The sequence below is a fragment of the Haemaphysalis longicornis genome, unplaced genomic scaffold, assembly GCF_048455015.1.
Source record: "Haemaphysalis longicornis isolate Haplotype H1 unplaced genomic scaffold, Haemaphysalis longicornis Haplotype H1 scaffold_6, whole genome shotgun sequence".
NCBI lineage: Eukaryota > Metazoa > Arthropoda > Arachnida > Ixodida > Ixodidae > Haemaphysalis > Haemaphysalis longicornis.
In genome coordinates this window covers 13,957,172-13,972,934 of record NW_027526407.1, presented here as the reverse complement: position 1 = coordinate 13,972,934, position 15,763 = coordinate 13,957,172, and the positions used below count along the sequence as shown (strand labels likewise).

Here is a 15,763-nt window from a genome sequence, read left to right as displayed (position 1 = left end):
TATTTTACTGTCAAAATAACTTGTCATAAGCTGTTGATTGTAGACTGCTTTGATCTGTTACACCAACTGTTCATTCGTAATTGCAGCGATATGGAAGAGTGGGGCTACGTTCAGCGTTGGACTCCACACCCCACCTTCCAGGGAAAGGACATTGAATCGTATGCTGGCGACATGGGACAAATATCGGACGACACCCTTAAACTGATTGATGCGTTCAGAGACGGCAAGGGGGAAGTGGACGACTGCTATGTGATCATGCAAAGGTGGTCGCTCGAATGTGAGTGGATGTTCACGCATTGCTAGCCCTCTCTTCGCTATGTATAAAAATTCTGGAATGAAACCGCCTCAACGTGCAGGCGAAGTTTCGAAATGCATAGTATCCAAAACTCTTGATAAAAAATGATACCCTGGTTAGAGCGCGAGAGGTTTACCGCACAATGGCGGTAATTTATGGGAAATTTGTAGAAGTGCAAGCACAACGCCGCCCTTCCGCGGTGCGAGCTTAGACACCTAGCATTTACACCTTGTACACATTATTTAGCAATTACAACTGCAAAATCAGGGCGTGGAATCAATTCGGGAGCTAGAAAACTCCTAGCCCTTCAGCAAATACAATTAAAATCGTTGAGTAATCCTAAATAACGGGCTGCGACCCGCCGCGGTGGCTCAGTGGCTAAGGCGTTGCGCTGCTGAGCACGAGGTCGCGGGTTCGATTCCCGGCCGCGGCGGCCGCTTTTCTGATGGAGGCGAAAAGCGAAAACGCCCGTGTGTACGAGATTTCGGCGCACGTTAAAGATCCCCAGGTGGTCGATATTAATCCGGAGCCCTCCACTACGGCGCGCCTCATCGCCTGCGTTTCGTCGGCGCGTTAAACCCTACAATCAGATAAATAACGGGCTGCAGTAAAGGGGTCTTGTTATATCAAAATCAAAATATTTATTTTATGAAGATACAGACAATAGGTGAAAAGTCATTGGGATCCTTAGCCGACGTTTCTAGTGGTGGATCTGTAGCATAATATTCACAGAAAGAAACAATACTAACACAATATTTACGAGGATGAACAAAGACGTGAGAAGAAAAGATATTGTGTGTTTTTAAATTAGTGTCATATACTCCTCAGTTGTGAAGAATTTCTAAAGGAATGAGTGTATTTTGAGTCATTTCTTGTATTTTCAGTCATATATTATCCTATAGTTTGGCTTATAGAAGTGCCCCGACTATTCACATTACGTATTTTTGGTGGATCTAAGTGCCATTGGTTGCGTGTCTGGTGTTTAATCAACGTTCTATTGAAGTCAATGAACGGTTAGGTGTTTTTAGAATTTTTGACCTGGTAATGTCGTTTGGAAGTTCTTTGCTATATTAAGTGGCATAATGTTAGGTACTCAAAAATTACGGATGATGGTGCAGAGGCGGGGGAATATGTCATTATTCTGAGCGCTCTTTTTGGAGTTTGGCAATAGTGGAACTGTATGACTCGTATGTATATCCCGAAGGCTCTATACAGTGAGTTAGTGGAGAGAGAAGTACTGAAGTATACGATTTGTAGCGTTATAGAATCAGTGCTTGCGCGCTTGAATTAATGGGTACCAACTAAACGACAACTTTCTGCTAAGTCTTAATGTGATCTGCCCGGTGTAGTGATTGATAATTGAACTACTAAATATTTGTTTCTAAACCCTAATAAGTTCTGCATTTACTATGAATAATTTGCACTATTCCATTACATTTTCCTGGTTAGACGAGAAAACAAGCATTTGTTTTGTAATTTTCAATGCTAACTTATTACTAGTTTCGAATTGAAATGTATTACGTAATTCTAAGTTGGCTGTTTTTTCAGTTTCTTTTAAACAGCGTGTAGTGAGGTGTAAAGCTGTGTCATCGGCATAGATAGTGGTGTAGGAGTCTCTTAGGAAATTTGGGTAGTCGTTGATAAATATAAAAAAAATATAGGACTGAGAACAGACCCTTGTGGTTTTTTAAAATCAAATTTGCTTTCAGCTGTGCGTACGAACTTTCGGAGGTTTGTCAGGAGACTGCGGGAAATTTTAAAGTTTGCGCTTGGAGTCTATTATGGCCAAGTGTTTGCAACAGGAGGTTGTGGTCAATGGAAATTAGCTTTTCGAACACCAAGAAATGTGCTTAGTGTTAACCGATTGTTATATAACACTTGATAAATTACATCTGTTACATCGCTGATTGTCGCTGCGGATAAGTAAGCTTTGCAAAAACCGTGTTGTTTCGTTAAGATTTCATAACTTTCGAGGTATTTTACCACCCTTTTCGCCATTAGCTTCTCAAACAACATGTTATTGCCCGATAACATCGTTTTAAGGTGGCACTTTACTGCTAAGTCGGGGTCCCAACCTTTAAGTACAGGCACCACTCTCCCAATTTTTAGCAGGGGGTGGGGGTAAATATTATTCAGAGATTTACTAAATAGCTTATCCAGTGAGTAGCACTGTGTATGTCATCTTTTAATATCTTAATCGATATTTCGCAATCACCCGTTGCCTTATTTGATTGCATCTGTCTAGTAATTGCAATTTTTTTTAGGCGTCTATATCTCTCCGAACGCGAAGCTGCTCACAGTCGACAGAGCAATAAGGGGGTTTGTTCAGCACAGGAGATATTCGCTGTGTTGCTACTCATAGTAATAAAGAAGTCATCGAACTGTGCTGCAAGCGTAGCATTGTCACTGTTTAGGACGCTCTAATAAGAGAGGATTCTCAGCTTGTGAGAAGGCTTTATAACTCACATTATGATGCTCCAAGTTTGTTTCGAGTGTCAGCTGTTTACTTTTTAAAATTTTTAGTTTTCACGGTTTTTAGTGTAGACATGTTGGCAACGAGAGGTCTTCTTAGCGAAACTAAAGAATTGTTTTACCTACGCATCAACCAAGCTCGCCGCAATGAGTTTGTTTAATTCATAAACTTTTATTGGGAAATTTATTTCGAATGCAGATATCATAAACTTCACAAATGCTGAAGACCCAACGATGATTCAAAGGCTCTGTTTGTAAAAACTTTATCGCGTGTCCATTGGCTCGTTTACAGCCGTCACAATTTATTTTGATGTTGTTCTGCCGAGATCCTAGAAATCCTGCGAACCACGCCTGATTGACTTGCTTCGGTCGTTTCAGCCGCTATAGTTTGCGCACTGAACAAGAGGCTGGGCCTCCTGGAACCCAAACTCTCTGACTACTCGGACGCCAGCATGATCCTGCGCTGCACAGGTGGTCTTGCTAGCGTAATGAACCAGCTGGCGGTCAGCTGGCCTTTGACCCACCACTTCAACGGGTCAAATGTCAAAGCGTTCAAAAGAATCTCCAGCGAACTCGCACCGTAAGAGCATTATTTTTACTGAAGTTGTTGGTTGGATGGCATATCGTCTTGTAAGGTATACAGCATAATACAGAAACTGGAAACCCATTCGCTGACCAATCCGAGAAACAATGGGAACAAGCCAGGTGCAGCGCTCCCGAAACATCATTTGTTTTTTGACATGGTCAGGAAGCTGTTTTTAGGTTTCTGTATTTTTACTGTGTTGATTGATAGAAATGAACAACAAAATGAGTGTTCCTAGGAGGAAGCTAAGCACCAATTAGCAGTGATTGCGGAAGTACTAGTGTCCCTTTGAACGCTGCTGTTTAAGGTTTACTCTGGGAGTAACGTTGCAGTTTCGCCTCAGTGTATTGGCGGTGTGCTGAAGTCGACGTTCCCCTCTCGCTACATCTCAGGTAGGTGGCGCTGATGATTTACGTGCTTCACACTCCCCACCAGCGTGGTAGGTATTACAGCGCAGAGGAGCCTCACTGGCTGGTCTCTGTACCCGCGGGGTTAGGTGGGCACGTGCTGCTCCGAGTTTGTGGAACCTTGTGAGTATTGGTACTAGCAGGAAACAGAAATCCCAGCAGTAGCTGTTCGGCCTTACGCCTATGCGGGTGCGGCCAAGGGCTGTTGTTTTGGTTAACATTATATACCCCTAACAGTAATCCAATAGCACGCGTGGTGTAACGCCCACCTCCTCTCTTATTGCCCTAATTATACCTTTCTTTGTTTTCGCTCACTCTTGAAGCACTCACCTTCTCTCTGCCCGAAGCGCCTTCTTCGGTTCTCCGGTTTCCCGGCCGCGGCGGCCGCTTTTCTGATGGAGGCGAAAAGCGAAAACACTCGTGTGTACGAGATTTCCGCGCACGTTAAAGATCCCCGGGTGGTCAAAATTAACCCGGAGCCCTCCACTACGGCGCGCCTCATCGCCTGCGTTGCGTCGGCGCGTTAAACCCTACAATCAATCAATCTTCGGTTCTCCGCCCCGGTATATTCCTTATCTTCTGCCTTCCCTCTCTTTTCCTCCCGTTTTCGTTTATTGCCCTTCTTCACTTCACCAGTGAACCCTCGTCATTCCCGCAGTCCCCTCAGTTTCCCCTACACTGTGTCAAACCTCCTTTCCCCCTCACAGTATCTCCCTCTTCCCTCCTAACCTTCTCCTCCTCGCCGGACTCCAGCGTTTTCGTCCAATGCGCCAGTGAAGTCTTTCGCGTCGTAAGCTTCGCCTAAACAAGTCCACAATTAAAAAATGTTTCAGATGACATCTACGTTCTGATCTTAAGATGTGCTACGCTATAGGCTCAGTTCGACGCCCAGGGCGCGTTTTGTTGCGAATTTCCCGCATTTACGGTCTATGCTTCAAGGTCCCTGAAGTTTAGCGAAGAGAGGGTACTTATTCGCCGTGGCCCAGGAGGGACTGAAGGCCTTTGTGCTTCTGTGGCTTAAGATGTAAATGTGAAAGGTTGCTGTGTCAGGGTGTCGGTTAGTTTTGAGCTATAATGTGGCAGCGTCAGTGTTTTAAAGTGTTTATTCTCTAATGTCTGTGTCGGACTGAACGTTTTTGCTTTTTGCGGAGGCAGGAAAGATCTTTGTTGCGGAAGAAATACCAGCGTTTTTGGAAAAGCGGGTAAACTGACGTTAGAGAGCTCAAAGCTGGAACTTGCAGTCTAGGGCCATGAATACAGCAGCTCCTTCCTTTCCTTGCCTCCCAATAAGCTCGAGCTGATCTTGATGTAACAAGGCGGCCGAGAGTTCCTCGCATTTTTCAACGTAAGTGGCACATGTACTGTTTGAGTTGTTCGCCCCTGTGTTGCGTGGAGGAGAATGGATGTTTCCCAGAATTCAGCAGAATTTTAAGGTAATGTATAATATTGCTACCCAAAATATTCGCGCACATTTATTTGTAGATACTTGTGATGGTCTATCCTTCCCACACTTTGCAATTCTTAGCCACTGATACCCCCTTGTCGCACGGGGGAAGATCGAGCTCCTAGGCGTGGATTACGCGGTGTTCTTCACTCTTCTCGGGGAGGGGAGCGTTGTAGTCGTGGTCGCAAGCAGCCCGGTGTAAGTTCGCTTGACTCTTTCGCGTGCTTCAAACCCTTGTACCCGGGCATCCGGTGGCGTCGTTAACTTTATTGATTGTGGATTGGAGTATTTTACCGAAGGGATAGGTATTGTGCCTGCAGTCAACAGCCTAATGCCTTTTGAGTGTCTGGAATTATATTACGCTTCTATTTGACACTTCTGCTTGTCGGATTGCCAAGAGATGGCTCCAACTTCCACTTCTTTGTTTCTGTACGTAGAAGGGCCACTGAAACGCAAAGATTGCAAGAGTTGTCAGCTACGAAAATTGCTGCCACCTACTTTCGTACATCGTGGAATCAGTGTACACCATCTGTTCTCATAATACTCGATTTTCCTCGAATTAACTTGATGCTGTCGTATTGCCTCTCCTTGCGTAGGTTTGATCCATGTCTTTGGTAGAGAGGTTTTATGCGGGGTCGCTGGATCGGTAACATGGCCTCGATGGCGTGGCTGTCTTCCATACGATGGGCCATCCGGAATTTGTTTTCCGAGCCACTCCCATATTTTTCCTTTCACAGAATATTGTTAAAACTTTTCAAGGAAGCTATTGTAGCAACACCTTCGGAGGCCACCAGGAAAAACGACAGAATTGTTCGACGTCTTCCGAATAACCTCAACGTTAACGAAATGCTTCCCTTTGTGTACGAGTTCCTCGTCGCTAACACATACATGGTAAGTGCGTGATTTTTTCGGAAGTGCTAATTTCTGGACACATCATAAAATTGCGTTGTATATAAAAGCAAATAGCAACATTTTACTGCTTAGCAGTAAGCGATGATTTTAGCTCAAGTCACATAACGTGAATCCCTAAAAAATGCCTGTTGTTGTGCTTCTTGTTAGAGCGTAGTATATTATGTGTTGGACACTCAAGATGCATAGTTTACAGAAGGTTGCGTTATGTGTGCACATTTTTGCAAAAAATGACAACGCAAGTACATTTCCCAACGGCATGAAGGATGTTTTGTGTGCGAGTGCTATTGCACTTGTAAGAAGGCACCAAGCTAATCTCGAAGCGTATACCACCGTAAAACGTCTCTTTATGCTCATTTCAAAATTGCTTGATCAGTACATGCAGCAGGTACGCTGAGAAACACATGCAAAATTATTGATAGGTGAATTTTTGTGAAAAATTGAAGGGGAGAGGGATCGAGTTTTTCTACTGACTCGAGGAAAAATTGAAATAAGGGGATGGAGGACAGAAATAGACTGCGAAAAAAAGCTTTTTGTTATTTTAAATGGTCTAGTGGTGAATATCAAAAGTCGTAATGCGTCCTCATCTGAGAAAACTCTTGAAAGTACAAAAAACTCACCTGTTCCTCCGGAAATTACAATTCGGCTTTAATATAGCCCACTGCGAATAAGAATACGCTATAGAAATGTGCATCTGAAAATAGTAGCACATATTTTATAACACGATAAATTCCAAATGGAAGCTATTGCAGAGCCAATTCTGGCAAATTTTAACAATTTGCAAGGGCTGGTCTCGGTTAAATTACGGAGTTGCTGACCAGGCCTTCCAGACGCTGTTTACACTGACGTAAACCGAAATACCTTCTCATCAAAGGGGGATCATCCATTATTTCATCAGCATCAAATCCCGTTAAAACAAAATTGCTGCTGATGGGACCTTCAGGCTAGCACTTGTTCTCCGCGATGGTTATCCAGAGTCTTCATTATACATTGAAGTGCTAGTTCTTCTTTAAAGCCTACTTCGCCAAAAGTTATTTTGAAATATATATGGAGATATGTTACATATGTATGCTATAGGTATATCGAGCTATGTTATAACTGCTTTAAAATGTATGTGTTTTGGTTTGAATGCTTGGAAATGTTTTTTTAGGCGTCAGCGGCGGCCACATTCTGCCTTTACCGGCTGGCGATGCACCCCGAAGCCCAAGAAAAGGCCCGACAAGAGGTCTTCTCAGCTGTTGGAGAAAGCAGGGAAGAACACTTGCCTGCAAATCTACCTTACCTTTACGCATGCATCAGAGAGTCACTTCGGTAAGTCTCCATAACCTGACTCCTACATTTTAATTGTCTTGAAACTGGGTTGTACCGTATAAACCGGAATATAGGTCGAGTTCTTTTCCAAAAAAATCCGCACAAAAGTCACCCCTCGTCTTATATAGCGGTCATTGGCAGAATGTAAATTGTTGTCTGGCCACAATGTGCAAACGCAGTCCGTCGCCATCGCCATTCGTGTCGGACTGCTCATGACTGCTCTCTCGCACTATCAGGCCTTTATTTGATTTCGCTTTGCTTTAGCTTTTCGTCTTTTCTCGTTTATTGTGCGTGCGTGCGTACATTTCTGTACGTCTCTGTTCCGAGATGAGTGGCGGCAGTCGACGCCAGTTCACCGCGGCGTTTAAGCTGACGGCGATTGAGTCACCGAGCAGAATGGGAATATGGCGGCGCAACGCCAGTTAGTCGTTTCGGAGAAAAGTGTGCGGTACTGGCGGAGCCAGAAAGCTAAGCTGTGCGCGTGCAACCCCCGAAACCGATCGTTCCGTGGACGTCAAGCGGTGCACCCCGAGTTGGAGAACAAAGTGGCGGACTTCGTCGTGGGAACTTCGTCCGGGAACTTCGCTCACGATCGCTCCGGAGGCCATGCGCGGACGGGCTCCGCGAACTGTACAATGAGTGGATAGCCGGCGACAACAAAGACCTATACGGGCCGGTTGCGACCGTGTCAAGCTGGGTGTCCTTCTCTGGGCAGTCGCTGCCCGACGACATGGTTACACGAGCGTTCAGGAAGTGCTCCATCAGCAACGCGCCTGATGGCATAGAAGATGACAGTGCGAAGCAGTTATCGTTGGACGACTCTGAGAGCTCGGACGAGTGACTTCGGCAGGCATAGTGAGTGGCAGTGACGGACGGGCGTCGAAAATAAATATAGACATTGTGAGTGCGCTTCTGTGCCGAATTATTTTTTTTGTGAACTTTTCCCTCCTCAAGGTAGGGGGTCGACCTATATAACGGGTCGACCTATAATCCGGTTTATACGGTACTTATTAAAACCTGCAATAATGAGCTTTTAGTAGCGTGGAATACTTGAAAATAGTAGGATGCAAAACTCCTTAGTTGTGCTTATACAAAAACAATAATTCTTAATGTAGTGCGGTGGAGTTTTTCTGCAGAAGGTATTCTTCGTCGCAGCAAACGGGACATGTTGAATAGTTCCTTAGCCTCTGATCGCAGGTCACCTCCTAAGACTTGTGTGCCCGTGACAAATGTGGCCAGTCTTTTATGGGCGGCCTTTACTGTGCTAGCGTAGAAATTAGGTCTATACATGTACCTGTGTTTGTCTGCGCTGTGCGTGATGCTGAATGTACAATTCGTACAAGCGAAGTACTCTGATCAGCCCATGTTCAATTCACGGACGCGGCCCACTACGCATCCACCCGGCCATAGCAATAAGCGTAATCGACGGCGAAGGCGATGTATTTCGCACTGTGACTGTTAAAACCTGAAACATCGTCCAATCCGAAGAAATGGCCATAGCACTAGCGATGACATCTCCATTTTCGAGTAGACCACTTCACATAAGCACAAGATGCCAACAGGCATGCCGAAGCTGCAGCAGCGGTCGGATCTCAATATCCGCTTTCCAACTGCTAAATAGCCTAAAGATACCCTAAAACCTACTCTACAAATATCGACGCCAGGTCAGGCAGGGCTCTACGGAAACGAGCAAGTACGTACTACAGCCCGAGAGGGCACCCTATGCTACGTGACTCAGAGCCTATCCAGCAGCATTACCATGCACTTCTGCTGCACCACCACCTTGCCAGATGTTGCTACCCACCACTGCACCAGATGCTTACCTGAGAGGAGGCTGTAGCCTGACGGCAACTAAGACTAAACATACCCAACTTTAGATTCCTGCATATCACACATCCCACAATCTATCCACTCAGATACCTACACTGCAGTGAACATCCAACAATGTACGACATTATGTGGGCTTGCCAAAACACACCAGCAGCCACCCTTATTCGCACCGTCACCCGCAAGCAGCACGAGGCCGCGCTGTGCACTTCGGACCCTCACGACCAGCGATAGTTGGTTATATTTATTATTATTATTTATTAACATACCTGCATTCGCCAAAAGGCATTGTTGTAGGGGGGGGGGGTGTGATACAGGAAAATAAACACAAAGAATCACACGCACGGCATAATGGTAACAAGAAAAAAAAAACAAAGCAAAACCAGCGCTAACAACAGACAACAATGACGCACTAAAAAAAAAAAAACAAAGAAAGGTTTTAGATAATGTGACCATGCTAAATGCTGCCAGGGCTTCGCATATCGAGATTACACCGGACACAACGGATAAATACAGATAACAGCAGTACACTAAAAAGAGCGAAAAAATACCCATTCAAGTCATGTTGTGCTCGTGCGCAAGTGCTGCCAAAGTGCAGCGGAAAACAGTTCAGTGGGGGCGGCAACAACAGCGTCGGGTAGGGCGTTCCACTCTTTAATCGACCGGGGGAAAAATGACGCTTGGAATGTAGATGTACGGCAAAAATATTCGGCAATTTTTTTACTGTTGTCCCTTCGCCTAGACACATACGTGGGCAGATGAAGGTACAGATGTCGATCTATTGCCACCTGCTCACACACAATCTGTTTCAAAAATAAACACCTAGACATCTAGCTCCGCAGCCGCCGCAGAGGCCCTGGACTGGGGGCTTCTGTCGCTTTCAAGCGCGAACCTATTTGTTTTGCAATAAATGTTTTCCCACCAACAAATGTAAAGTTGTTTTGGACTTGTTTAAAAAAATTGTGCTAGGGCTATACCAACCAACAAAGAATGTCCTTTTGAAAGATGCGCAGCTCTTCATTATCCCCCGAGCACGTCACAGCAAGTGCAATGTCGCCATAATTAAAAATATTGCGGAATTCTCACACTGGTGATATAATTAACGTAGAGGTTAAACAGCAGATGCTCAAGAACTGAGCATTGCGGCACCCCGAATTTTATATTCAACGGTTTACTGAAACAGTCACAAGTCTTAACACATTCTACGTGGTCCGAAAAATAGTTTCGAAAAAATGTGAGGTTTGTACCGCTGAAACAAAATTTTCTAATTTCTGTACAAGCAGCGAGTGGTCAATGGTACCAAGAGCATTTTCTAGGTGAAAAACAGCGTAAGCGGAATTATTTTGTCAAATGTCTCGTAAACACAGTATTGAAATTTTCAAGCTAGCTTGTGGGGCTCAGTCCGCTACTGAATCTGTACTGGGTATTAATGAATAAATCATAATTTTGTCAAAATAACGACATGTTCTCTTGTATGATTTGTTCCAGAATACAGGCCAATGAGTTCTTCCGAGTGTTTTCTATCGCTGCTGAAGCTTCATCTTGGCCATTTTTATAAGGCCCTGATTGCACTAGTTTGGAACTGCTTGAAAATTTAACCTGTCAATTTTATTTGGTTGATAATGTACAGCAATAGTGGTTTTATGCTGTTGAAATTAAGAATCAAATCTTTGTTCTTAATTTTACCAGTTCTCGGGGACTTCGTAATAGACATCGACTGTGGAACTCTCCCCAAATAATTCTTATTGACTGTCGTACGTACAAGGAGTTACAGAAGGTTTCGGTTACATCAACACATTGTTCGTTGGTGTTCGGTTTCAGATTGTTGACAGATTGAAAAAATGCTCATTGAAGTTATTGTCCAGAATCCCATAACTGGTGTTTTAGAATGCATGTTGGAGTGTTTTATCAGTATTTTGTTTTGGTGGCTTGCAATAATATTCAGAAAGTCCCAGGTTTTGCGCTCATTTTTAAGTCGTGCGGAAAACTGGTTTAGTTGATAGTGCTTTTTGTCCATCGTATTTTTACGCTATGATATTTATCGACTGTTTATAAATTGTAGTCTTGCAGCTTTATCATCAGGATTATAATGACATCTTTGTTCAAGTTAAGTTTTAAAGTAACAAAAGTTCTATTATCTGCGTATCTATGAAAGGATGGTATGGTTTCTTTGCTTTAAATTCACTTTTTCCCCGCCTTTTTCTATACTTCCCTGAACTACTGAACGTCTAGCTTGGAAGCTTCAGTACGAACGAATTTCAAATAAATGAACTTATCGGTTTGTTAACATCACTACTGATTACACCCGCATGCTGGGGCACCAGTTGCGCTCTTGAGACTACCTCGCCTAGTACTTTTAAAACTACCTAATTGTGATCAGGCATTTTTTATAACGGAACCAAGCACATCGCTATTAGCTAAAGTTGTCAAAATATGGTCGATGTATTTTTGGCTAAGCTTACTTCCAAGCACAACGCCTCAGCCGTAGAGCCACCACGGTGGCTTGAGAACGTTCCAGTTCATAGAAGAAAGCTTGTTTCTGCCTCCAGCCGTCAGTAAACAACTGGACGGCGAATGTTTCTAAGAGCTGCTTACACATTTCTGAGAAGGAATGTTTACAATATTTGTTTCTTCCAGGCTTCATCCCATGGTACATGAAATTTATAAGAAGGTTTACGTTGACTTCGTTGCATCCGATCACATAGTACCGGCTAATGTAAGTTCCCTGAAATAATTTTTCAGACGAATTTGCACCCAACGAGCAATTTTTCCTTTGAGCACAGAATTCCAATATCATGGGTTCTGAGTCTGTACAGTGTAGCCTAACAAACAGCAAAAAAATAATTAAAGTTCCTAAACAACGGCCACTGTTGTCTACCGGCCACCGCTTTGCTTGACGCCTAGCGTGTCAACCTTGCTGTCGCGCGACTCAAGTAATTGGGCTTGTGTACGGGTACAGTGGAATGGCTCTGAAAAGCTGCGGGACCTTCTCCCATCTTGGTATCTGGCTTCATTTCGGACAGCTTTCCAATGCGCACACGGAGTGTTGGCGAGCTCATACAGAATGCACGTGTACTCCCATACCCTCCGTAGAAGTGACTGCTCTGGTTAAGTGGTGATCCCGGGTTCGATTCCTGGACCAAGGCAAATTTTCTCAACTGCGAAGTTTCCGAGAAAGCTGTACAGCTTTCTTTTGTAGCCTTACGGCTGAATTGAGGTGGATGTCAATCCTTCCTTCGTAGAAGGTTTAAAACACCTTTTACTATGGCGTGAATATCAGTTCTCGAGAGGCCTTTACGAGTTAGCGGAAAGGGGTGATAACTATGTTGTTGAGTGTTAATATACACTGGAATAGGGTGTGAAAGCGTTGGACAGTAAAACTGGTTCGTTGATTTTGCTTCCAACTAGGATAGAACCTACGGATGAGTGTTGAGGTAATATTCACGACCAGCACCAGCATGTTTTTCAAGATCAGGCAGCTGATCACGATAAAATAAGTCCTTTTCCAAGTTTCCTTTGCAGCGTAACACCTGTTTAGCCTACGTGAACCACTCAATTCTCCTAACGTTATCTGCGGGCTTCGCACGCCGAAGTCTGGGCACACATTGCGTAATCTGAAAGATCTCTCAATTCATTCACGAAAGCTTGGTGTTCTCTTTATTGGTTTTCAGAGGAATAAACCTATAAATGCAGCTTTAATTAGTGTGTTGAAATGTCTCACGACAGTATGAACATCAGAGACGGTGCTAAGGGTTTAGAATTCGTCAAAGCGGTTCTCCTATAAACGTTATTGAGACGTAATCGGCCTCCAGAGAAATACTGAAAAGTAGTAAACGCCAAATGTTGCCTACGTATGGGGAAATTGAAGGGAGCCATAACCGCTTCGTGATTTTAAATACCATTGATAACTTCGCATTGGAATCCCGCCGCAATGTGATAGCTCAGAAACCCAGATGTCAGAGGGCGTTGTTTCTAAGGGGTAAATTCGCAATCCGAATGGAGTCGAAAGGGGAAAATTCAGTATTGTTTTTGCTATTAAATTGTCGGTTTCAGATGCCGATAATGAATGCCAGTGAAATCCCAGTGCATTAAAACCCCCCGTGCAAACAAGATTGGTTACATTAAGTTTGTGTTCGCTTACGTATGGGCTAAAGTGTCTGAGCTCACTTAAAGAAAAATAAGGGGCGTGATAAAAAATACCAACTGCTACTTGCGCAATCTTGAGATGTAGGGTGCACCTAAGAGAGAGTACCATTTTTAGGTCAGAGCCAGAACAAATTGCAATGCCACCACCTTTGCCAATTACGTGGCTTCAAAAACGGACAGTCCACCTAAATCAAGCGAAGAGCTTCTATAGGAAACCGGGATAACGAAGGCGGTGGTTCACGCTACTAGAAAGTGCGAACTTTGTACCACGTGACCTGCAGTCCGAGCCCAAGGGGCTCACGCTAAATTGCTAGATTTGACAAAGGGACACTGTAGGTAAGAGCGTAATAACATATGTTTTATTTTCGAAGAATATTATTTGCCAATGCACATAGAACACAAGCACAAATGCATAGAGAGTTCCTTAGTACGTGGAAGTTAATTCCCCTAAAGTTTGGAACTCTTTTCGCAGACTCTGGTGAGAACCGTTTTATCCGTGGGTGGCCGACTCGAAGAAAATTTTCCGAAAGCCTCCGAGTTTCTTCCGGAAAGGTGGCTGCGAACGGATGAAAGTGAAAAAGTGAAGGAAGTCAGAGATGCCTGGATTCGCCACCAATTCGCTTCTATCCCGCTGAACATGGGACCTGCAATGCGCAACCGTCAAAGAATCATCGAGCTGGAACTGTTAATCCTTCTGGGAAAGGTGATAATATTAAATACAATAGTGCTGGTGCTTTTGTATTGAAAAAGGTGTTGTCTGCAGTTAAGTCTTTATACAAATGCTTTATTAACGTACACTGTTTAGTCGGCTTATTGGCCTTCAAAATGCCGAAGCAGTAGTAAAAGTGCCAAGACACGATTTGATGGAATAGCATGAACGTATATGGGTACCTTGAGCTTTGTATACCCAAAATAAGCAGTTTATTCAGCTGCTTGAAAGTAAAAACTTCGACATATTATTTTGAAGTCGTTAACATTTACACCAAAATATCAGAAAGTACAGTGTCTGGCCGAAGCATATATAGTGCTGTTTGGAAAGGCATGAAAATGCAGACGACTTTGTTACCCCAAAACACTTTTTCAAGCACTTTGTCAACGCTGAAAAACTTTGTAAACCACCACCAGGCTACTGAACTTCCGATTTTTGCCTGAGAACAGCGGAGTGGCCTTTCCACGTGTACATAAGTTCCTCACTTGTTAGTGCTTTGAGCAGGCTCAACTCTCCATATTTTGTGTTTTTCTGGCATTATCTGTAGCGTTATGGTTCCATTCGATCTCCAGGGTTCCAAACTTACATCAGGGTAGAAGAGAAGGAAGTTTGGAACAAACGAGGCTGAGTGGCTTATAAGATTGATTCTAAAATCGCAGGGCTCAGTTATTATACCACTCACTAGGCGCACTGCTAACGTTGATGAAGCGCCTCCGGCCAGGTAGAAAACTTAGTAGCATCAGGTTTAGACATACAACTGAAAGTAAAAAAAAAATTATTAAAGTGTTGGATGAATCTCCGAGCAGTCAGTGCAACCTAACGTATAGCTTGTAACGCACTTTGTCTTGGCGCCATGATATAGTCTTGAATTGTTAAAAGGAGGGGGCAGGAGTAACACCGTCTGGTAGCTTTTTACACGCTGAGCAAATCTTGACGAACAGGGAGGGCTTTGCGTGACCTTTCTGTAGTAGCATTTGTGATTAAAAACCCTTCGGTCAAAAGAGGGTGTTTGAAAACAAGTTAAAATCTCCAAAGAGTTGTTTCTGGTAAAATGCCAAAAAATGGTTTTCAGCAACATTGCGTAAAGCATGGAAATGTGGTTTGATGCACTTTTAATACCCGTGTCGGTTTGACTGGAGTGACAAGATTTTTCTTTTGGTATAGGTGCTGAGGAAATATAGAGTCGAAAATGATCATGGTGACATCGGATACCACACAAGGTTCCTCAGTATGCCAAAGCGTTCTGCTAAGTTTCGCTTTGTTGAACTAGAGACTTCAACTTGAGGACAAGAGAAATACAGCGTCGGCGAGCCATTCTCAAGCTACTGTCGCTGGCGTGTTATATGTACGATTGACTGATATTTCCTGTCCTGTGCTCTTCTGTGTTGGCGTTGTTTTGATGACTGAACTGCTTGAATAAAGTATACTTGGGACATAAAGGTATTTTTTGGCACTAGCTTTAGAGCCAAAACGTAGACGCGTAAGGAAAACGGGTGGTTGTTTTAATGCGGGTAATATACAATGGAACCAAAATATGAGTGTCTTGTGAAGGTTGTCATTTCCCTTTACAGCTTTAGATATTTTTAGAGGCCCCCGTAATGAATTAATCACATAATTATTTTCATGGTTATATATTCTCTAGGCTGACGTGTAAACGAGG

General features: G+C 43.7%; 1 protein-coding gene across 1 annotated transcript in view; it reads left to right on the top strand.

Annotated features, from left to right (window-relative positions):
* LOC144141402 (putative cytochrome P450 12a5, mitochondrial) overlaps positions 1-15,550 on the top strand; it is a 29,440-nt gene extending 13,890 nt beyond the window's left edge. The window contains exons 3-9 of the mRNA XM_077672971.1: positions 87-277; positions 3,146-3,347; positions 5,939-6,092; positions 7,261-7,421; positions 11,886-11,964; positions 13,867-14,097; positions 15,268-15,550. Coding sequence (XP_077529097.1) covers positions 87-277; positions 3,146-3,347; positions 5,939-6,092; positions 7,261-7,421; positions 11,886-11,964; positions 13,867-14,097; positions 15,268-15,387 — 1,138 coding nt within the window. The 3' untranslated portion in view covers positions 15,388-15,550. The remainder of the gene's footprint in view (positions 1-86; positions 278-3,145; positions 3,348-5,938; positions 6,093-7,260; positions 7,422-11,885; positions 11,965-13,866; positions 14,098-15,267) is intronic.
* Positions 15,551-15,763: the final 213 nt, after the last annotated feature.